The 24,213-nt window shown below is 39.3% G+C and overlaps 1 protein-coding gene across 1 annotated transcript in view; it reads right to left on the bottom strand.

Moving 5' to 3' along the window:
• LOC136269120 (uncharacterized) overlaps window positions 1-23,090 on the bottom strand; it is a 49,292-nt gene extending 26,202 nt beyond the window's left edge. The window contains exons 1-4 of the mRNA XM_066064594.1: window positions 22,961-23,090; window positions 2,586-2,729; window positions 2,425-2,525; window positions 1,701-1,793 (exon numbers count right to left, since the gene is read on the bottom strand). Coding sequence (XP_065920666.1) covers window positions 1,701-1,793; window positions 2,425-2,525; window positions 2,586-2,729; window positions 22,961-23,037 — 415 coding nt within the window. The 5' untranslated portion in view covers window positions 23,038-23,090. The remainder of the gene's footprint in view (window positions 1-1,700; window positions 1,794-2,424; window positions 2,526-2,585; window positions 2,730-22,960) is intronic.
• Window positions 23,091-24,213: the final 1,123 nt, after the last annotated feature.

The raw sequence follows: 24,213 nt of genomic DNA, 5'->3' as shown, positions 1-24,213 counted from the left end.
ACTCCAGATGAGTTCAGGCGGAAAATCACTTTTCTGTTTCCTCAGGCCTGAAGGAACAATCATCAAGCCACCACATATATACGTAGTTACCTAGATTTGCTCAGCTGAGTCTTGAAGCCTGTGTCATATATCAAGGCTATTATTATTTATTTCTTTATTAATGGATATAACAATGTATACACATTAGGCCTGAGGCCTTTCACAGTATAATGCCTCACCAATTGGTAAGGCACCTTCCTGTTTATGGCGATGATGACTCAGTCAGCCCACACTGCAGTATAACTTTGTCCAGAAAAGACCTTAAAAGAGGGTTAAGATATTTGGACAGTAGTGGACAGTGGCAGCATCTACAGCAGCTAATTTTGTCCATTCATGTTTGGCTCTTCCTAACGTAGGAGGTTAGCTTATTACCTCAAGAGTTCAGTACAAATGATCACGTGCAAATGGTTTAGCCTGTATATGTAGTCTGATTCATTTCTAGAGAGCTAAAAATCCACTTATCTAGCTACACATACCAGAACCCTTAACTCTATCAGAAGAAACCTATGTAAATGTTCTCAAAGTTAAAGCTCTATGGTTTATCCTATCTTAGAATACTGTCCTTCAGTATGGGATCCACATTTGGTTAAAGATAGGAAAGGTACAGAGAATAGCTGTAAGATGGACAATGTCAGATAACAACTGGTCAAGATCTGTTACTTCTACGCTGGAATTATTACAATGGCCTACTCAAACCATACATATAGACACATATCAAGACTTCACATTTTTTATAAATCCATTTACCACCTTAAGTACAGATACTACCATACTTCACCAGTACCCAATGATCATGCCGACACTACCACCCTCTCCATTCATAATCCCAATTGTGATTATACAAATATAGCTTCTTCCCAAGAACAATCCGAGATTGGAATGATTCAATTACCTAATGATTTTATTAAAAGTAACACTCTACCCTTGTTCACTGCAAACACAACCTGACTCTTGATTGACAATTTTTATAGCAAAGAACACTGTTGATGTACTATATGTGTTATGATTGTATTCTTTGGATGCATCAGACACCATCTGTCTGTCCAGTAAATTAAAATCAAAATAATACCTGCACATCGTCTACCTACCTGCCTTGCAGTCACTCAATGCTTTGGGCAAAGCATTGCTATGGCTGGCCTCAGTTTTGCACTCACCAAAATACAATCATGCTAATGCACAATTACTTGAATGGGTGAATGGTTACTCGTGTGTTGTGGCTTTAATGCTGTGGGGGGAAATGCTAGACTGTTGCCTCAAAGTTGAGCTTATGGGTGTGGCACCCCCCACGTATGGAGGGCAGGCAACAGATGCTGAGGCAGCTCATTTCAGCATTTCTCCTACATACTCTTAATCAGTTGCTGTGCAAAGAAACCATGCAAGAGTGCCCTTCCTGCTGGTCACAGCAAACATTCACGTGAGATCACATGGCCTGACTTTGGAAAATCTAACACATATTTCCCATTCTCCCATTCTACAGATATTACAGATATAGGTATTTTGATGGCTTGCCACCCACATGGAGTTGGTAAAGTTAAGATGAATAAGATATTGTCATTGATACATGTGATCCCTTTACAAAACCACCGTTTGTCGTGAGTACCATGTGTTATGTCATGCTATCATATTTGTATACAGCATAGCATGAATTTATGAACCCCTACCTTCATTGCAGGTAGTTCCAGCCCATCCTGTCACACAACTACACACTTCAGGAGATGTGCAAGTTCCTCCATTATAACAGATAGAGCACACAGCTACAATTGTATAAACATACATACATACATACATACATACATACATACATACATACATACATACATACATACATACATACATACATACATACATGCATCCATCCATCCATCCATCCATCTATACATACATACATATGAGCGTACGTACGTATACAATACATACATACGTATGTACATATGTACGTACTACATATGTACGCGTATACATACACACACACTATGTGTGTGCACGTGTGTGTGTGTGTGTGTGTGTGTGTGTGTGCGCGTGTGTGTGTACATGCGTGTGTGTGTGTATGCGTGCATGTGTGTGTTTGTGTGTGACTTGGTTTGTAAAACCATACAGTATAACTAAAATGAGACCTATGGGACACTTGTGGTGTCCACACTACCACACCCTCCTGGATAAGAAGACTGCCACACTTCCTAAACAAAAACTATTTGAAATGATGAAAATTGTAAGAACTGCTTTGTGTACTGCAAACTCACTGAATGGTCATAAAATTAATCTTCATGTAAGGCTGGCAAGTTAATAAACATTAAATATAATATCAATTTTCTATATATCCAAAAAGATCAGTTTTGCAAATCCAGTCACATACATTGCAGCATTATAGAACACTTTCAAACTAACGAGAACAATTTGGAGGAGATCCTGCGTATCCAGAACAACAGGTTGCCACAGATGTATATTGAACTGATGAACGGTAGCTCACAATATTTCTGTATGCCAAGCTGTGTGTATATACGTATATAAATACAGCCATCAATTGTAGCCATTAGCATAATGAATACCTTTGCCTATAAGCGGTTCTATAACAAGTGTCCCAACCCCACCATCCACAACTTGTGGATACACTGTAAGAACTTGATGTGTAGTAGCTTCCGGGTGTTGAAGATGATGTCCTAAAATAACTGGTACCTTGACGGTAGCAAACCCTGCATATGAAAGACAACTGCAATAAGCTGATTATACAATCAGTTAGTATAGAATAATTATCCACTGATTTGCCATCACATCTACAGGGTAAGCTGATAATGGGAATTTGAAGTTCAGCTCAGTGGATTTTAAGAGTGCGTATTAAAGTACATCTACACGATTGTAGAAGATGAACAGGCTTAGAAGCAGATGGGAACTAGACAGCATTTTTCATGGACCATTCATTGTAACAAACATAGTTACAATAGACTCTACCTCCCATAATTGAATTCCTTTAGGCATACTTTTAATGATGAACGGAATGGTAAAACTCATGTTGGCTTGGGTTACTGGTTACCCACTGCAGGCTATTTTGTAATATTCTTGCTAACCATTTTGCAATTCAATTTTGCAATTTTGCAATATGCTCTGCAATTTTGCAATTCTTCAGTATGCTCTGCTAACCATTTGAATACCTGCAAACAGGTCATTTACATTCACCTGAGTACTTGGTTTTTTTGTTAATTGTTACATGCCCAAAACATTTAGCAATACTGTGAAATCCTTTAAATGCCAGAATTGTATCAAAAAGAACTTTGATATGGGCAAGAACAAGTGAGTTATGAGGTTTTAAAAAACTATCCCATACATTTAGTATTAGTGTTCCACTGATAATCGGATCAGTATCGAATTGGAGCTGATATTGGGCATTTTGGTATCAATCAGTATCGGTTATTTAGGTATTCTGATACCAATTAATAGCCACTAGCACCAATCGTCATCATCATACATGCTATGCTAGCAAAATGTGAAATACTCTAATAGAACAGTTACTACACAATAAAATATTCTAATAAAGCAGTCACACATAGCTAACTTAAGAGGTTGTAAATTGTATGGCAATTATTGGTACCACTATCTGAATCGATGAAAATTTACTGCTAGGTATTGGTATCGGATCGGTAAGTATTTTTCTGTATCAGTGGAACCCATAAACTGACATGTTTACAACATGAAAACATGTTTGTTCCATTACAATCATTGTACAAGTGGAAGAATTTCAAATATTATTACAATAAAAAGTGCTTAAGCAAGGGGGATCATCACCTGTTATCAAAAGTTAATAATGGTATTTCACAATGCACTACTTACAGGAAAAGTATAACCAATACAAATTTTCAAATATTTGAAATTTTATGACCCATAAACTATAAAATTTGAGAATTTGTGACTGCTCTATTAGAGTATATCTTTTTAACAAGTTTTGAAGAGGGCTCATGTTACCTCTATAAATCATTTCTTTGTTGTGCTGTGCCATACACTATATTTCTCACTCATTTTGTCCTGCCACACTAAACGGTGTGTTAGGGTCCTGCTGTAAACTCAAAAGTCTGAATTTTACAGGGGGGTTCCTGAACCTCACCATCAGGTATGGATACAGGCAAACATGTAGATAATTCATTGGAGTTGTTCCAAAAGCACTGTAGGTTGTATTTATGATTGTGTCACATTCATACAAAGTGTGCTTTAAATGGCATACAAAAGAAAATGAAGCACGCTCAGATACAAAACAAGTTGCTACAAGGAAAGTTAAGTTTGATTAGGGAGCAAAGAGAAAAAGAAGTGAAACTAGGGAGATTGCCTACACTTCCAGATATGTACTGGTGGACATTTAATCCCTATCATACTCATGACTGAAATAGGGATTAAATGTCCGCCCAGGTGTAGGTGACTTCCCTTGTTTTACAATGAAACCTCTCTTAACAAACTTCCCGAATTAAGGACACAATTGAAAAAACATTCATGATAAGGACAAACGTTTTGGTCCTAAAAGGTCTAGTTAAAGAGGAAAACCTCTATATTGCAGCAAAAAGTGGCTGGGTCACAAAATGTCTGTAATAGAGAGGTTCCACTGTTCTACTTTTTATTTCTTTGTCCTATTTTTCCTTGTACTTGTTACTCAGCGTTACAAACGAAGAGTACTACGAGAAATCAATCCAGTTGCAATGGAAATCTTGGACAACTACCCTTATAATTACAAATGTAGGGAAGCCATCACGCTATGCTACCATGAATGGGTAGCACTAATTTCACAATGTTTGATGCCTTTTGTGATTTTAACTTAAAACTTGTAAAAGAAAACAAAAAAAATTAAAGAGCTTTTTGGGATTTATAACCAAGATTTACGCATCATCCAACAACGCCAGGGCCACCAACAGGGGGGGGGGGGGGGGGGGAACTGGGGCATTTTCCCTTGGCCCCACTTTGTAAGGGGCCCAAGGGCTTTGGGCCTCCAGGGGCCTCATACAGTAGTAGCTGCCCCATAGCTACTTATCCACACTGTAAATCTTCCCTGTAGACTTGAAGATACATAAGAAGCCTCAGTATAAGAGATGCCATCCAAGCTCAATGAGATCCATAGCAATGCAATGCAGCAGTGGCAGCAAACCATTACTTGTAATATATCTTATAAGGTGCTTATATAGACAGTGTGACTTCTACATAAGATTGAGATGCTCTAATAGAACAGTCACCCTATTACAGTAGTCAGGCAAATAATCAGTCATAGTAACTGTTAAAAAGGTCTGACATAGGGTATAACGATTTCCTAAGTGGTACGTATTTAGCAGAAAACTTGCTGTAAAATTCAAACTTGAGATGCCCTAATACAGCAATAACCCTAATAAACAGTCCAATAAATTATAATTATACAAATTATTAAAATCACTCTCATATTTATTCTCAGAGTCTAATTTTCAAAAATTTCCTGGAGGGCATGCCACCAGACTCCCTGCTTTGCATGCTAAAACTGTCAATAACATCTGTCAATAAGCTTATCAGTTAGTAGCTAGCAGTTTGCATTTAGTTGTCTAGTAGCTAGCTAGCCAAGCTTGTTCTTGTAAAATTGCTCTCATATTCAATCTCAGAGAGTCTAATTTTCAATGTTTTCCTGGGGGCATGCCCCCAGACCCCCTAGCTTGGTTTGCATGCTAAAACTGTTAATAAGCTTATCTTCAGTTATAGTAGCTAGTTTGCTTTTAGTTGTAGTCTCGTAGCTAGTTAGCTAAACTTGTTCTTGTAATGCCCTTTTGTTTGTTTTTCCTCATTGAAAATTATCAGTATGGGTTATAAGGGCCCCACATTCTAAATTTTCCCTAGGCCCCTAATTCCTCTCGGCAGCCCTGAACAATGCAATCATGTCATGTGATAAGGTGGTAGTTTCACATGTGACAGCTTAAGGCTGTGCACACAAAGTAATATAATATGTAATAGTATTATAGTTACTTTATTTTATGGTTAATATGTAACTGTAACTAAATAGGTTTAGTTGCAATTAATAGTAATACGTAACGAGCTACTTCTAAAAAATAATTGCCCCAACACTGGCCAGCAATGATCCCAGATGAACCAGGAAAAATCAAAGAACATCAGTCAAAGTGAGGGTCTAATGAGGGCACTAATACAGACAAGACACTGCCTGAACAAAAGATGATCCACTTAAGCCACCTGCCATGTATCGTGACGATTGAGACAAACTGTTTATATAAACTTTATATAGGACCAGTTGAATTATTATAAATAGTTTAGGCCTTACATTTTGTCAATGAGCTGAATTTTGTATTCTGACTATGTTTACCTATAGGGGATGTTGGTGATGTAATCATAATGCATGCATGTGTGATGCATGCATGTAAAAAGATCGTTGTGTGATTGTTAAGTTACGTTGGTTTCTTTTGCCTTTGGCTCACTAAAACTATGTTTCTATCCCCTTCAGTTCTGCCCTGTGCTAGGAAATTAACTGTAGTCAAACTTCACTATTGCTGCTATGAAATAGTGTCTCTACCAAACTGAACATGAATTGTAAAAGATGGACTTCATTCTAGCTCAAAATACAAGTTGGGTGTACAGATGAATACCGCAAGTAAAAGCTAACAGGTTATAAGAACATTTGCCAAGTAACTATATATGTGCACTGTAACCTGTTGGTCTTCTCTTGGGCACGGCTTTGTGGTCACATGCCACTATGTTTGGTCTCCCTTCTAACCTAATATCACACTCTAAACTCTGTGCTAAAACTTGAAAGGACTCTATTTCTGGACAAATTCAATTATGACCTGACAACTAGTGTATTTGACCGGAAATTGTCAGTGTCTGGCTGTTATTTCACATACTGTTTTACTATTGTTATTGTTATTTACTATGTAGAGCTCCAAAAACACAGATAATTATATATAAATCAGATAAGGGAAGAGGTGCGAGGATAAGTCATCTTTAAATTGATTAATATCATCCAGTTTGACTAGAGAATCAGGTAGAAAATTCCACAATTTGATGGTAGAAGGGAGGATAGAATTTAAACAAGTACACAAACAAATTTGGAATTTTCAACTAGAGTAGGGACCATAGCACATCAATAAAATGCATTGAAACAAGCTGGAGTAGTGCACGATATTAAATCACAGTAAAACAATAAGAAGTGTGTTATATCCCTACTGTGCTCAAGATACCATAATGGAAATGCACAGTAGGGATATTGTTTTACTGTGGTTTAATATCATGCACTACTCCAGCTTGTTTCAGTACATTTTATTGATGTGCTATGGTCCCTACTCTAGTTGAAAATTCCAAATTTTTTGGGTATTTATTTGTTAACTTTTTTTGTAAAATAAAATTATTATGATTGGTGAACCCATGCATACCACATCAAAGAAAGAATGGCATTGTGTGCTCCAGCTATCAATTATCATCTGAAAAGTGAAGTATCCATTACGCTTCACTGTCAGCTATGTTCAACCCGTTACACAGCATTACAAATCAAGAACTGTTCGAAAAGCACCTCTGCAATCAAAGCAGCCACTATGAAAAATATGGATGATTTCCGTTATGAAGGGAAGCCATCATATGCTACCACCAAACCACCAAATCGACACCTTTTTCTGTCAGCAAAGATGAATGGGACACAAAGGAGGACATTGGTGCCCATGAAGAATGCATTGTATGTACTGCGGTATGCCAAAAGTCACGTGTCTGGCTGAAGTGATGTCAAACAGTGAAAAAATCAAACCTGTAGCCTTGGCCGTTATTGAGTTACGCTTGTCTGAAGGCATCAGTTAGTCAGTCACTAGAAAATTCTGTTTAATATATTTTTTAAATTCCATAGCAACTTGTTAAAAGTGTTTTGGGTTGATCAGAAGGCTTGATTGGGCTGTTTTACTTATCCAATACTGCCTCATTGTCATCAGGGAAAAGTGAGGCTGGTTTTCGGGTGATGTGCCACACCTAAACCTTTGTGGTCCCTACTATACAGTACTATCATGCTGTATGATATGTGTCAGTTCTGGCAAACAGAATGATGAAGTGCTGGCTGTGTCCACAGACAGATGATGTAAGGGGTATTAGGGTAATTGTGATGTCAACAAGATTGTGTAATACTTGTAAAACATAAGACACTTCTCCGTTGTTCAAGCAACATCCATTGAAGCATGGTAGTCACACTACTGCGATGAGAGAAATCATTCGTGATGCAACAGGCGGTACTGTGTTAAGCCTTTTCTGTTTGTTGTATTTGGTACAGAAGGTGTGGGGACAGCGTATTCTAATATAAGAATGTATAACAGTTGGAATTCGCTAATGTAGGACATTAAAAAGGCTTTCACTTTGATAGTTTTGCTACAAATATCATAGATATGTTCCTTCCAGGTTAAGTGTTCATCTATCACTACTCCCCAGTATTTAGCTAATTTGTTTTGCTGTATTTGCTGACTGTGGCAGGGGCGGATCCAGGGGGGGGCACAGGGGGAACGTGCCCCCCCCCTCCCTTAAAAAAATGTATATAAGATCGAGATACTCTAATAGAGCAGTCAATCAGTCAATCACCAATCACTCTAATAAAGCAGTCACAGTGTTCATGGGGAAGTGTAGCTTACTTAGGAAGCTATAAAGAGGATTTTATTTTACATAACATACGTGATATAATATATTCGGTAAAGGATAACTAGCTATTATTGTTGTGACCTTTTTTTTTTTTTTTTTTTTCTTTTTTTGCTCTTCAACTTTTTTTCAGCAAGGTGCCCCCCTCTTTCCAGACTCTGGATCCGCCCCTGTGTGGATTTGATAACAATGCTTTTGTGTAAGTCTTTTTCCTTGTTATAGCTAGATGGATACATTTGGATGGATTAAACTTCATTTGCCAGATATTCACCCAGTTTTCTAAAGTGAGAAAGTCATTTTGAAGGCAGATGGTATTGGTTTCAGTGCTAATTACTCTGTATATCAAAATGTCATCAGCATAAAGTCTAATGGTACTAGTGATGGATTCAGTAATATCATTTGTATAGATGATGAATAGCAGCGTTCACCAGAGTTCTTATTCCTGTCACCAAAGATATCACATGTGTGCGAGAGTTTGTATTGTTTGGCATCCATGTTTTAAAATGGACATCACTCCAGAGATGCTTCATTGTTGCTCTTCCTATTTTGCATTACCTATTTCCTGATCTAGAAGCAAGAACTTCATTGAGCATTGCTGTAGTAGCAGTAGCACTAAGACATGAGCTTCATCAGTATAAGTAGCCAGACACAAGCTACTTCTATAGCACCCAAACACAGTGTGCGAAATAACTTTTCAGACATGTACTGTCGTACTGTCAGGGCATTGCAAAACTTGAGTGGACATTAAGCAATTTGACTGGACATTTTAACTTCTATTGTTTCTCCTTTCCTATGTTTCTACCACTTGTATGTTTGTATCAAACACTGGGGCCACCAATGTACTGTACAGCTGATTACTTGTCAACCACTCACTGATACTGATAGTACAGCATTTTAAAGGTAGCTACTGGCCACATGAAAGGGCTTCTATGCAATAAATTGGGCCTTTGTAGGAAAGGAACCATAAGGACTTCAGTCAGGGCTTGCCTTGGAATGATAAAGCTATGTGGTCAAACTTTGCTTATGCTGGCAGCTGCCATGGCTTAGAATATATAATGGCTCTATCCCTAATATAAATAGATGCACTGATGTCTTGTTCATTCTAGCTTAAAAACTGGTTGTACAGGTGATCATGGATACCACAAGTAAAAGCTACTAACTGTAATCAGGTTAAATATACATTTTACTACTGCAGTACAGGTGACTGAGACAAGTAGGCTGGCACAACATAGTAAACTGTTAACCTCAGAGTACATCTTGGGCATACCCTTGTGGTCAGTACAAACCAAAAGCAAATAACTTAATTACATGTCAATACCATCATGTCTGGCCTCCCTCCTAGCCCAATGCTAACATTATAAACTTTGAAAGGACATTATTTCCAGACAAATTCAATGATGACCTGACACCTAGTGTAATTGACCGGAAATTGTCCGGTGTCTGGACGTTATTTCGCACACTGCAAACATGAGCTACATTGGTAGCACTCAAATGTGGTACGTTGATAGCATTCATACATGAGCTATGTCAGTAGCACTTAAACATGAGCTACAACAGTAGAACTCAAACATAAACTATATCGGTAGCACTAAAACATGAACTACATCGGTAGCACTCAAACATGAACTGCATTGCTAGCACTCAAAAATGAGCTACATTGGTAGCACTCAAAAGCGGTAAGTTGGTAGCACTCAAACATGACCTAAGTCAGTAGCACTCAAAAGCGGTAAGTTGGTAGCACTCAAACATGACCTTAGTCAGTAGCACTCAAACACGAGCTACGTCAGTAGCACTCAGACATGAGCTATGTTGGTAGCACTCAAACATGAGCTGTCAGTAGCACTCAAACACGAGTATATCAGTAGCATGAGCTATGTCGGTAGCACTCAAAAAAGGTAAGTTGGTAACATGAGCTATGTCAGTAGCACTCAACCATGAGCTACATCACTGGTACTCAAACATGAGCTACATCACTAGTACTCAAACATGAGCTATGTTGGCAGCACTCAGACATGAGCTATATTGGTAGTACCCAGACAGGAGCTAAGCCAATAGCACCCAGACATGAGCTACATACATCTGTAGCACTCAAATGAGGTAAATTGGTAACACTCAAACCTGAGCTGCATCAGTAGCACTCACACATGAACTATGTCAGTAAACATGGGCTACACTGGTAGCTCTCAGACATGAGTTATGTTGATAGCACTCAAACAAGAGCTACATCAGTAGCACCCGGCATGAGCTCCATCAGTAGCACCCATACATGAGCTATGCCTGTAGCACTGAGATGAGGTAAGTTGGTAACACTCAAACATGGGCTATGTCAGTAGCACTCACACATGAGCTATGTCAGTAACACTCAAACTTGAGCTATGTCATTAGCACTTGAACATGAGCTACATCGGTAAACGTGGACTATGTCCGTAACACTCAAACATGGGCTACATTGTAGCACTCAAACATGAGCTATGCATAAACATGATCATGAGCTATGTCGGTAGCACTTGCAACATGAATTATGTCAGTAGCACACAAACATGAGCTACATCAGTAACACTTGCAATATGAGTTATTTCAGCAGCACACAAACATGAGCTACATCAGTAGCACTTTGAACATGAGCTATATGTCAGTAGCATACAAACATGAACTACACCAGTAGCGCCCAAACATCTGCTATGTCAGTAGCACTCACACAATACATCAGTAGGACTCAAACATGTGCTACATCAGTAGCATCTAACACGAGCTATGTCAGTAGCACTTAACATGACACATACTGGTAGCACACAAACATGAGCTATGGCTGTAGGTTACAAATTAAATATGGGCTATGTTGATAGCACACAAACATGAGTTACATCAGTATCATGCAGATACATGCCACATTGATGGCACATAAACATGAGCTGTATCAGTAGCACATAAGCATGAGTTACGGCAGTAACACAACTGTGTTGGCATCAGATGCAGTACATTAAACTATCAATCACTTCATGTCCCCTCAAACATACCCTGTAGTCTCCTCTCTTCCAATCTAAAGAGAGTGAATCATGGCAAACTTGTGTAGTCTAAGTTTTATTTGGTGGTCTCTTTATCAGTCCCGGTTTTTATTATTTAGTCAGTAATTTTGTAGAGGTGGGAATTCAGTAATTTTGTGGGGGTGGGTACCAATTAGAAACAGGAAAATTTCTAGGTGGGAGGAAAAAATGAGCATAGTTTAGCTCAATTCAGAGGGGACATGTCGGAGGTAAAACTATCTGTGACTGACCATGGTCACAGAACTCATGACAGATAGCTACATCAGTAGCTTAGTATAGTCACACATCAGCCATATATTGGTAGCACCTGACTGCTCCAACTCCAATAAATGACCGCAGTTGCTCAGTACAGCCACAAATCAGCTATATCTATAGCACCTGACTACCAATGGCAGTAAATGTGACAGGTAAGTCAGTAGCTAAGGATAATAGTCGCACATGTACATAAGCTAAGTTGATGCACCTGACTGCAGCCATTGTAAATGTAGCAGCTACATACATTGGTAGCACAGTACAGTCACAGATCAGCTACATGAGTAGCACCTGACTGCATCAACAACAAAAAATGTGCAAGTTGGTGGTCCATAGTCACACATCAGCAACTTCGATCAGTAGCACCTGCTGCACTAAATGGGACAACTACATTGGCAGCACAGTAGTCACACATCAGCAACTTCGATCAGTAGCACCTGCTGCACTAAATGGGACAACTACATTGGCAGCACAGTAGTCACACATCGACTATGTGTGTTTGACTGCATCAATTGCAGTAAATATGTGACAGCTACTTTGGTAACTCAGTACAGCCACACTTCAGCAATGCAGGTAACACCTGACTGCAGTAAACATGAGATTGCTGGTAGTGCTCTTCAGTCACACACTTTCTAAGTAATTAGTACCTGGGTGCATCAATTGTAGTAAAATTAATGTGATAGCTATGTTGGAAACACAGTACAGTCACACATCAGCTACCTGACTATCAATCACAGTGAATGTGACTGCTTGTCCATCACATCTGTAGCATCTGACTGATGTGTTGGTACCACCGTACATTTACACAAAAGCTATTATTGCATGCATCAGCTGTAGTTGAGGTGATTGCTACATCAATAACACTGTACAGTCATTATATTGTTAGCTTCTGACTAGATCAGTTGTAAAGAAATGGACAGCTATACATCATTACACTGTAGTAGCTATAGCCACACATCGGCTATATTGTTAGCACAGGACTATGTCACAATGGAGGTGGCAGAAGCATCAGCAGTGCAGCCACACATCAGCTATATTATCACCTAACTACATCATGATCAGCTGCAGCAGACAGGACAGCTACACTAGTAGCACTGTACAGTCTATACTGTTGGCATCAAACTATATCAATTACATCAATTACAATGGAAGTGGCAGAAACATCACCAGTGCAGCCACACAGCATCACCTGATTGCATCAACTTCAGTGGACAGGACATCTATACCAGTAGCACTGTACAGTCACACATCAGGTATCAAATGGTACAGTAGTACCGTTTAAGTAGGGATCCCCAAAAACTTTGTGTGCTGCCCAAAATTCTGCCTTTGAAAATCATCCTCTTACGAAACGAAAATCACCTTTACGGAATAATACTAGTCCATATGATACATAACACAGCATTAATTATAATAAAGCACTTACACCCCGTTCACACTACCCTCTAACCCAGGTAGAGCATGGCACGGCTCGATTCAAATTGCATTGTGAATCAATTGAACCATGCCAAACCAGGTCCAGCATGGCATGACAAGGAGAAGTGGGCTGGCATGGGTTAGCCCGGGATAACATACACTGTGAATGCATTCCAAGCTGGCCAACTCAGGTTAACAATATAACTTACTTCTGTTGGCCACACAGCGAGTATATTGTATGCTCTAAAAACCCTTCTTCAAAATGGCTATGACGTACTGTAGTTTTGGTAGACTTTGTGACAGTTACGCTTGAATGATACGTTAATATCCCTGGCGAAAGGAGCACCCAATAGCTTAAACATGGCATCTATAACATTGTATGACTTATTTCAGCTGGTTCTATGCTTCCTCACTACAATTCTAGTACCTTTTTATTAAGTGTCTAAATAATCAAAAGTTTATGCACTTGTCTTAACTAATTATTATTCGGCACTCGCACTATCAAGCTCGTGTCAGATGCTGTAGTGTGAACAAGTGCTAACCTGAGTTCAATAACCCGAGTTGAAAACATTCTGGCTAACCCAGGATAGTGCAAACGGGGTGTTGCAGGTGGCCAGATATAGAATTTTTTAAAAATCGTGGAAACTCAAATTTTAGACTGACTGTCTGACTGCCTGACTGACTGATCACAGTCGCAAGGCTAGAGGCCAAACGAAGCAGCGCACGGCCACCACTTTACACCACAAAAACAAGCTCACCAGTGGGATATGCCCTTTTGGGGTTCCAATGAGTGTAGGCCCTCTGCACCTTGTCTTTTCTTTTATCTTCAATCAGGCTGCTTGTCTTCTTCATCCAATGAAACCATATGTAGGCGTTAATTTTCTGTATTAATGCTTTCTTTCAGCAGCATATTTAAATGCTACAGAATTATTTCAGAGCTGGATTTCAGAAGCGCTTCAGTCCCGGCGCTACTATAAGAGATATACTAGCTAGATATCTGCAATTTCGTGATTGGGATCCAATTTGTGATAGGTTTGCAACCACATCCATCAAATAAAGATCTAGGTGGACAATAGTGATATATAGAGTCCGAAGACCATACACACCTCTTAACAGTCTAGCTATATTACATTTACTTAACAGTGAACAAGATGACCTCACCCTTTATTTGTCTAGCTAGCTGCAACCCCTTGGCTGACTCGCAATACTCTAATACAACAGTCACTCTAATACAACAGTCATGTACTTCATTTTTTATTTAAGTTTTTTGCTGTTGGAGCACAGCTAGCTGCTACAGTGTAACTTGTGACTGTTCAATTAGAATATCATATAGGAATCTATGCAATAAAAGTAGTGAAACAAGAGATGAATGATGGTATTACAGCATAGTTCGGTGGGAAAGTCCCTACTTTGGCACATTAGCTATAACAATTATTTTGTTTAATGCCAAAGTAGGGACCTCCCACCGAGCTATGCTGTAATACCATCATTCATCTCTTGTTTCACTACTTTTATTGCATAGATCCTTACTTCATTTTTAAATTAACAATTTTTAAAAAATACTAGTATTGTTACACCTGACTGCATCAATTGCAGTGGATGTGAGACCTGGCTATGTCACGGTCCTACACCCGCACATCAGATATATCACTAACACTTGACTGTATCATGTGCAGCGGAAGTGTCAGGAACTTCAACAGCACAGTCACATATTGATAACACCTCACACATTAGTTGCATATGTAATGTAACAGCCATGCCAGGAAAGGACTATTTGATACTTCTGACCATTTCATGAATGTGGCTACACATCAGTTATATTATTAGTATCTGCACTGTTGACAGATCTTACAGATAGTAACAGTCATGGGCTTTAGCACCTGACTGCATCACTATCACTCAGTAGCAATCACAGTGGGTGAGACAACTATGTCAGTAGTGCAGTACAGTTACACATTACAGGGCCATAGCAAGTGACGTGGTTGGGCTTTGGTCTCTGCAAAATTTAACATACTCAGCATGTCCAGCCATGTGCTCTAAAGCAGTCTTTTCCTCTTCTTCACCCACACTAATCATAAAGGCCTAGTGCCTGTCCAATTCGTTCCTTGCTACAGCTCCACATCAACTATATCAATAGCACCTGACAGCATCATTTTGCAGTATATTTGATGGCTATACAGTGGTGGCACAGTTCATTACAGATGTGCATACATCAGCTATACATCAATGACAGTAGATGTAACAGCTACTCAGTGGATTACTGTGGCATATCACTTATTGCACTTGACTGAATGACGTGACAGCTGCATTCGTAGCATTGTACAATTACACATTAGCTAATCATTACCAGTACAAGTACACAGAATAATTTGGAATTTTTAACTAGAGTAGGGACCATAGCACATCGATAAAAAGTACTGAAACAAGCTGGAGTAGTGCACGATATTAAATCACAGTAAAACAATAAGAAGTGTTATATCCCTACTGTGCATTTCCATAATGGTGTCTTGAGCATAGTAGGGATATAACACTTCTTATTGTTTTACTGTGATTTAACATCGTGCACTGCTCCAGCTTGTTTCAGTACTTTTTATCAATGTGCTATGGTCCCTACTCTAGTTGAAAATTCCAAATTTTTCTGTGTACTTGTTTGTTACCTTTTTTTGTAAATAATTATTATGACTGGTGAACCCATGCATACCGCATCTGAAATGACACCGCACGCCCCAGTTATCATCTGAAAAGTAAAGCATCCATTACGCTTTGTTGTCAGCTATGTTCAACCCATTACACAGCATTTCGAATCAAGAACTGTTCGAAAAGCACCTCTGCAATCCAAAGAAATGGTGCCACGCCCCCGGGTTATATCAATAATTATTGTCTGAGAAGTGAAGTATCCATTTCGCTTTGTTGTCAGCTATGTTCAACCCATTATGCAGCATTTTCCAATCAAGAACTGTTCAAAAAGCACCTCTGCAATTCACGAGACGCATGCCGAAGGAAATGGAGCCGTGCGCTCCAGTTATATCAATTATCATCTGAAAAGTGAAGTATCCATTATGCTTTGTTGTCGGCTATGTTCAACCCGTTACACAGTAGTACGAATCAAGAATTGTTCGAAAAGCACCTCTGCTATCAAAATAGCCACTATGACAAATACGGACGATTTCTGTTACGCGAAGGGAAGCCATCAAGTGTTATTGCCAAATCAACACTTTTTGCTGTCAGCAAAGATGAATGGGACACAAAGGAGGACACTGGTAAGTCCATGACGAATACATTGTACGTACTGTGGTATGCCAAAAGGCACCTGTCAGGCCAAAGCGACGTCGAACAGTGAAAAAATCAAGCCCATAGCCTTAGCCGTTATCGAGTTACGCTTGTCTGAAGGCATCAGTCAGTCAGTTACTCAGTCAATCAGTCAGTCACTAGAAAATTCCATTAAATAAATTATTTTAAAAATTCAGTAGCAACTTGTTGAAAGCATTTCGGGTCGATCTGAAAACTTACTTTTACCTAACCAATACTGCCTCATTGTTGTCAGGAGAAATTGAGGCTGCTTTTTGGGTGATATTATTTCGTGGACCACACCTACTCCTTTGTGGTCCCTACTATACACTACTATTGTAGTGTATGATAAATGGCATTACTTGCAGCAGCTGCGGCCACAGTTTAAGCACACTTCAGCTACACCACACTACTGCAGCTCACTTACTGGGAACACCTTGACTAGAACTGCTAGCAATCAAGAGGCAAAAAAAAAATGCTGGCATATTCTATATCCAGGTAGTCAGGTATATACTTGTAGCACAGGACAGTCACATGCCAACATTACATCAATAGCACATGCCAGCATTACTTACAGGATGTGACAGATAAGCAGCACACTACAACAGCGATGGTGACCATCAAACAAAGTAATCAAGTAAGTATAGATCTGGTAGCACTACTTTAGGCAATATGACAAAGTAGTACTAAGCTATTTGATTCTTACCACATGCCAGCTATATCATGCACTGGCATATTGAAATCACACCAGGCATGTTTAACACAGATGCCTATACCATAAATAGAGATGTGGGTTTGCTCAGGAAATGGTGAGCAGTGTCAGATTAGTGAAACATAGACACGTCAGACTGGGCTGTGCCTCAACTGTCTGGATATGGGGAACACATCAAATGTGTCAAGAGTGCACAAGCAGGTGAGCCAATATTACTCCCAATGACTACCCCACAAGCTGGGGGCACAGTGCAGTGGTGCATCAACTAGGTCATCACATGACTACAATGCTAAAATCCAACAGGCCATATAGCCACTAAAACGCACTTGCATACACATGCAGCTATATATATTATAGATTAACAAGTTATACGGCTACAGATATTGCCAACTTTGCAACATGCTGGTGACACACCTATAACAGTCTAAGTGTAAGTCAAAACTGTGACCATAAAACTTCAATCAAACAAGGCTACGATACCAATGTAGCGTCATGCAGCTAAGTATTAATGAAGCTGGGGTAGCCTGACATCTGACTGCTCGTCAGGCCAAGGCATGACACTGATACAAAATCACTCACTTAATGTTTTGAAACATGTGCCTTTTTTATGCTGGCCAGTATCAACAATCATTAACTAATTGCAGCTCCTAACTATGCTGCTGGCATGGTTTACATGGAGGTGGCCAGGTCAGCAATGAGTAGGCAGACACACTTGCTAACACTTAACAGCGCCTATCAAAGGTGATAAGACCTCATCTGGGCAACAGGAAAACCAAGTTCAAACAAGATGATTATTTTGGCAAGGCTTAAATTACTCCAACTAGCCAGTTAGGACCCCCTGCTACCCCACTATGGGCTTTCTTTGGGCTATGGAACTTTCGCCCAGATAGGCTCAAATTAGCTGCAGGGGCCAAGAATCTTACATTGAGCCATACAGATTACAAAGGCTTGAAAAACGCAATAGCAGCTATGCACTTGTCAGTCACCTGCGCCGAGAGGGAATCACAGGTCACGTGATTCCACCTGCCAATGATACTGAGGATTTCCAAATCTTTGCAACACCTAAGCGCAATGCGTTTACATGCGCTTCTATCACATAAACACCTGTATTATGTGATGAGACATGTATGGCTGAATGAAACACTGATACATGAATTTAAAAGTTGATATGAAGTAGCTTGATTGAATCATACCGGTTGTATCGTTCACCAGTCGTGTTGGTAAAAGGCAGGAAGTGACATAAAGGATCACGTTTTTCGTATAGGCGTGTTGCAAAGATTTGGAAATCCTCAGTACCATCAACAACCACAAAACGTAATTCGATAAATCTGTGCTAAATACTATTTGCGTGATGACGTCAACAAGTCTAAAACAACGTGATTATATACACCATCATGCAACCCCCCCCTCCTTTTTTTCAACGGAACCTGAAATCCCCGGTACTTACTTAGTGTTGCAACTGAATCACCTTAAAATCAGTTAACTTGGCGAATCCTTTCGGCACCTTTACACCTCGCTTCATGCACAACGACACTTATGTAGCTAACGTGTAGCTAGTGACTAGACCGCTCTTTCCTTTCGTGCTTGGGCGAATTAAGGGAACTGCACCAAGCACTCATTATAGCTAGCTACAGTGTGTGTGTATAGGGGAAACTGATCGGTCTAGCATATACGTGAGCCGGACTATTGCTATTAAAACTCTCCCACACACGATCAGTTTTGTACGACCGTTTTGCACCATCTTAGATACTAAATTATCATAATCATGCACCGTTAGAACATAGATTATATAATCTATGGTTATAATCACCTTGATTCCTGCATAGTACACCAAACAATCAAGACACACGGTAGTGTGTCGTGCGGCCCAAGAAGCCGGCGCGTAACACCCGTGAGTGTATTGACAGGAAGAAAGAAAACGCAATTTTCGCACCTCCGTAGCTCTGTGCTTCCTTGATGAAACAAGACGAGTTTTGCTGTGGACATGCCCTCCAACTGCAGCACTCCACATTCCAAATTTGAGCGAAATCGCTTCGCGCGTTCCCGAGATATGCGACTTCAAAAATTGGCTTAGTTTCTTCGTTTTTTTCTTCTTATTTTTCTTCCTCTTTTCGCACACTTACAAAAACTGCTATAAAACGCAAACGCCATATCCGATCGCCTTGAACTTTGGCACACAGAAAGGGGGTATAAAGTCGCATCTCTGTACCAACTTTGGCTGGAATACGATAAACAGGCAAAGAGTTATGAGCGATTATTCACGAAAAATAACACCAATATGTTGTCACGCCTACAGGGTAAACCGCGTATGGGAAGAAGCTGAAAATCGGTGGGTGAATAGGTTAACTATTGAACCTCAAACCTTTTGTGGTTTGAAAGAAATCTAGCTAAAAAACAGGAAGATACAACGAAAAAACCAACAGTATGTAACAATTACGCAATCGAGATTAGCTAATAAAAATAACGACTGCTTGCCACGCCTACCAGATAAACCGCTTGGGGTAATGCTTTGAAAATAGTTGTACAGATGGAGTAATCATCTTAGAAAGGCTCATCAATGGTGTAGAAGAATCAGACTTAAAGCCACGGAGTTATAACACGAAATCCAACTTGGTGCAGCAAGTGCGAAATCGAGATACTCTAATAGAGCAGTTATCCTAATAGAGCAGTCACCCTGAAGAGAATTCAAGAGATCAGCTAGAAATAAGAAACCTGCATGTATAGAGATCAGCTACACACAAGTCACCCTGTAGAGAGATCAGCTAGAAGAAGTTACCTTGTAGGGAGTTCATGCAACTATGGAAAGAGATAGTTCAACTAGAAAAAATCACCTTGTAGAGTTCAGCTACAAAGAAACCACCATGTAGAGAGTTCAGCTACAAAAAAATCGCCCTGTGGAGAGATCAATAGAAGAAGTTACCTTGCAGAGAGTTCAGCTACAAAGAAACCATCATGTAGAGAGTTCAGCTACAAACAAATCTCCCTGTAGAGAGATTAGCTAGAAGAAGTTACCTTGTAGAGAGTTCAGCTTCAAACAAATCACCCTGTAGAAAGATCAGCTAGAAGAGGTCACCTTGTAGAGAGTTCAGTTACAAAGAAACCACCATGTAGAGAGCTCAGCTACAAACTAGTGACCTTGTAGAACATCAGCTAGAAGAAGTTACCTTGTAGAGAGTTCAGCTACAAAGAAAGCATTCTTTAAAGAGCTCAGCTGCAAACAAATCACCTGTACAGAATTCAGCTACAAATAAATCACCCTGTAGAAAGATGAGCTAGAAAAAGTTACCTTGTAGAGAGTTCAGTTACAAAGAAACCACCATGTAGAGAATTCAGCTACAAACTAGTGACCCTGTAAAGACATCAGCTAGAAGAAGTTACCTTGAGAGAGTTCAGCTACAAAGAAACCATTATTTGAAGAGCTCAGCTGCAAACAAATCACCTATACAGAATTCAGCTACAAACAAATCACCATGTAGAGAGATCAGCTAGAAGAAGTTAATTTGTAGAGAGTTCAGCTACAAAGAAACCATCATTTAGAGAGTTCAGCTACAAACAAATCTCCCTGTAGAGAGATCAGCTAGAAGAAGTTACCTTGTAGAGAGTTCAGCTACAAACAAATCACCCTGTGTTAGATCAGCTAGAAGAAGTCACCTTGTAGAAAGTTCAGTTACAAAGAAACCACCATGTAGAGAGTTCAGCTGTAGAGAGTTCAGCTACAAACTAGTCACCTTGTAGAGACATCAGCTAGAAAAGTTACCTTGTAGAGAGTTCAGCTACAAACAAACCATTCTGTTTAGAGCTCAGCTGCAAACAAATCACCTGTACAGAATTCAGTTACAAACAAATCATCCTGTAGAGAGGTCAGCTATAAGAAATTACCTTGTACATAGTTCAGCTACAAAGAAACCACCAAGTAGAGAGTTCAGCTGCAAAGAAATCACCCTGTAGAAAATTCAGCCACAAACAAATTGCCCTGTACAAAAATCAGTTAGAAGAAGTTACCTTTTAGAGAATTCAGCTACGAAACCATTCTGTAAAGAGCTCAGCTGCAAACAAATCACCAGTCCTGTACAGAATTCAGCTACAAACAAATCACCCTGTAGAGAGATCAGCTAGAAGAAGTTACCTTGTAGATCGTTCAGCTACAAACAAATCACCCTGTAGAGAGATCAGCTAGAAGAAGTTACCTTGTAGAGATTTCAGCTACAAAGAAACCACCATGTAGAGAGTTCAGTTGCAAAGAAATCACCCTGTAGAAAATGCAGCCACGAACAAATTGCCCTGTAGAAAGATCAGTTAGAAGAAGTTACCTTGTAGAGAGTTCAGCTACAAAGAAACCATTTTGTAAAGAGCTCAGCTGCAAACAAATCACCTGTACAGAAATCAGCTACGAACAAATCACCCTGTAGAGAGATCAGCTAGAAGAAGTTACCTTGTAGATAGTTCAGCTACAAACAAATCTCCCTGTAGAGAGATCAGCTAGAAGAAATTACCTTGTAGAGAGTTCAGCTACAAACAAATCACCCTGTAGAGAGATCAGCTAGAAGAAATTACCTTGTAGAGAGTTCAGCTACAAAGAAACCATTCTGTAAAGAGCTCAGCTGCAAACAAATCACCTGTACAGAATTCAGCTGCAAACAAATCACCCTGTAGAGAGATCAGCTAGAAGAAATTACCTTGTAGATAGTTCAGCTACAAACAAATCACCCTGTAGAAAGATCAGTTAGAAGAAGTTACTTTGTAGAGAGTTCAGCTACAAAGAAACCATTTATGTAAAGAGCTCAGCTGCAAACAAATCACCTGTACAGAATTCAGCTACGAACAAATCACCCTGTAGAGAGATCAGCTAGAAGAAGTTACCTTGTAGATAGTTCAGCTACAAACAAATCTCCCTGTAGAGAGATCAGCTAGAAGAAATTACCTTGTAGAGAGTTCAGCTGCAAAGAAATCAGCACAGCCCAAATTTCAAGGCAATAGCTCTTCCAATCTGAAGTTATCAATTGTCAAAGTTGGCAAATTGGAAGGCCCCTTTTCGCAAATCCGGTCACATATGTATTATATATATAATTTGTACATTTACTGATAAAATATTTAAAGTACATGTACTTCATCTTTTCTTCTTCTTGTAGTAAAGAACAAAAACATAGGTTAAAAAAGTCCCAAAGCTGGCCATAGGCCGGCTTTGGGGTATACAAATACAAAAAGAAATGAAATCTAATCCAAAACAGCCAAGCTGTAAAAAAAGTGTGCGGCCCTCAGAAAGGCTATGGTGAAAAAAGATGTGAAATCCAAGGTGGCGGCCAAGAAATGGCTGTGATGGTAGGTTAATGGTAAAAATTTTAATAACGACAATTCAGGTGAATTTTTGTGCCGCTTCACAAAATTTACCTGAATTGTCATTATTAAAATTTTTACCGTTAACCTACCATCACAGCCATTTCTTGGCCGCCACCTTGGATTTCACATCTTTTTTCACCATAGCCTTTCTGAGGGCCGCATACTTTTTTTACAGCTTGGCTGTTTTGAATTAGATAAATAATAAGGGACCGGAATTAAAACTTTGCTAAAACCTGCAAATGTGACATAGTTATATCTATACAGTTCCGCTTACCCCTGCGCGGAGGCCTTCAACGTTAGAAGTGTGATGACGAGTCCTACTGCTCGAAGAAATCGCATCATAGTCACCATATTGACAGGGATGACGATACAGGTGTATATAGCCACACCTCATAAAATAATCCCCCACCGCAATTTGTTACCACAAATGCACAATCAGCACATAGCTAGTGGGATAGCTAGGAGGCGTTCCCGAGTCTGCACAAACTATAGTGAAGGTCAGTATTAATTTCTGCCACAATACTCACTATTCAGTTTTGTGTAGTGACGTTCACTACTTTTGTAGTGACCTTCACTATATACTCTTTTGTATTATTATTATTATTGTTAATTAGCAAAGCCCACTGGGGGCAACACGCTAATGAGCATTACAATCACACATTATATTATATTACTTACAGCGTTCTTAAATGTTTCAAGATCTATTTTGTCAATGTTAGGAATTTGAAGGGAGTTCGTAGTGACCCTCACTGCATGGTAGTGAACGTCACTACATGATAGCTAGTGACGTTCACTCAAAATTAGTAGTGAACGTCACTACACCACAAAATAGTAAGTATTGTGGCAGACATTAGTAGTGACCTTCACTACATTTAGTAGTGACATTCACTAGTTTGTTTTTACTGTGTGTCAGTGTAGCTACGCATACAAATACAGATTATCTTCTAATCTTTTCTTCATGTGCAGTTTGCATGGAGCCAGCACCTCCGTAATACTGTTTAAACCATAAAGTACCGTCACTACCGTGCAATTGAGAGATAGCTAAATTGTAAGGAAGGTTTCCAAGGAGAGACAATCTAACACTAAAAATTTAGTAGTGATCGAGTTTCACTACAGTACTAGCTAGTGAATTTCACGACTACAATTTCTACCACTAGCTATTATGATTGTGTAGTGACACATGCATTCACTACTTTTGTATACTCTTTTGTAGTGACCCTCACTACAGCATGGTAGTGACGGTCACTGCAAAAGTAGCAGTGAATGTCACTACACAAAAATAGTGAGTATTGTTAGCTAGTATTAGTATTAATAGTATTAACTGTAACTGGTAAAGAAGGCTCAGAGAGCCTGTAAAGCCTGATCTTTACAAAAAATAGTTACTTATTATTTATTTATTTAGGCTTTATGGTGTGAAAACACTATAAAGGTCTATTGGTAGCAACCAACAGCCATAACAACGTGCCATTATTACTAACTACTTGAATTACATAGTTAATTATGAAGTACATAATTAATTATAATTAC

The sequence above is a fragment of the Dysidea avara genome, chromosome 10 (assembly GCF_963678975.1).
Source record: "Dysidea avara chromosome 10, odDysAvar1.4, whole genome shotgun sequence".
Lineage (NCBI taxonomy): Eukaryota > Metazoa > Porifera > Demospongiae > Dictyoceratida > Dysideidae > Dysidea > Dysidea avara.
This window is presented reverse-complemented; position numbering and strand designations above follow the sequence as displayed.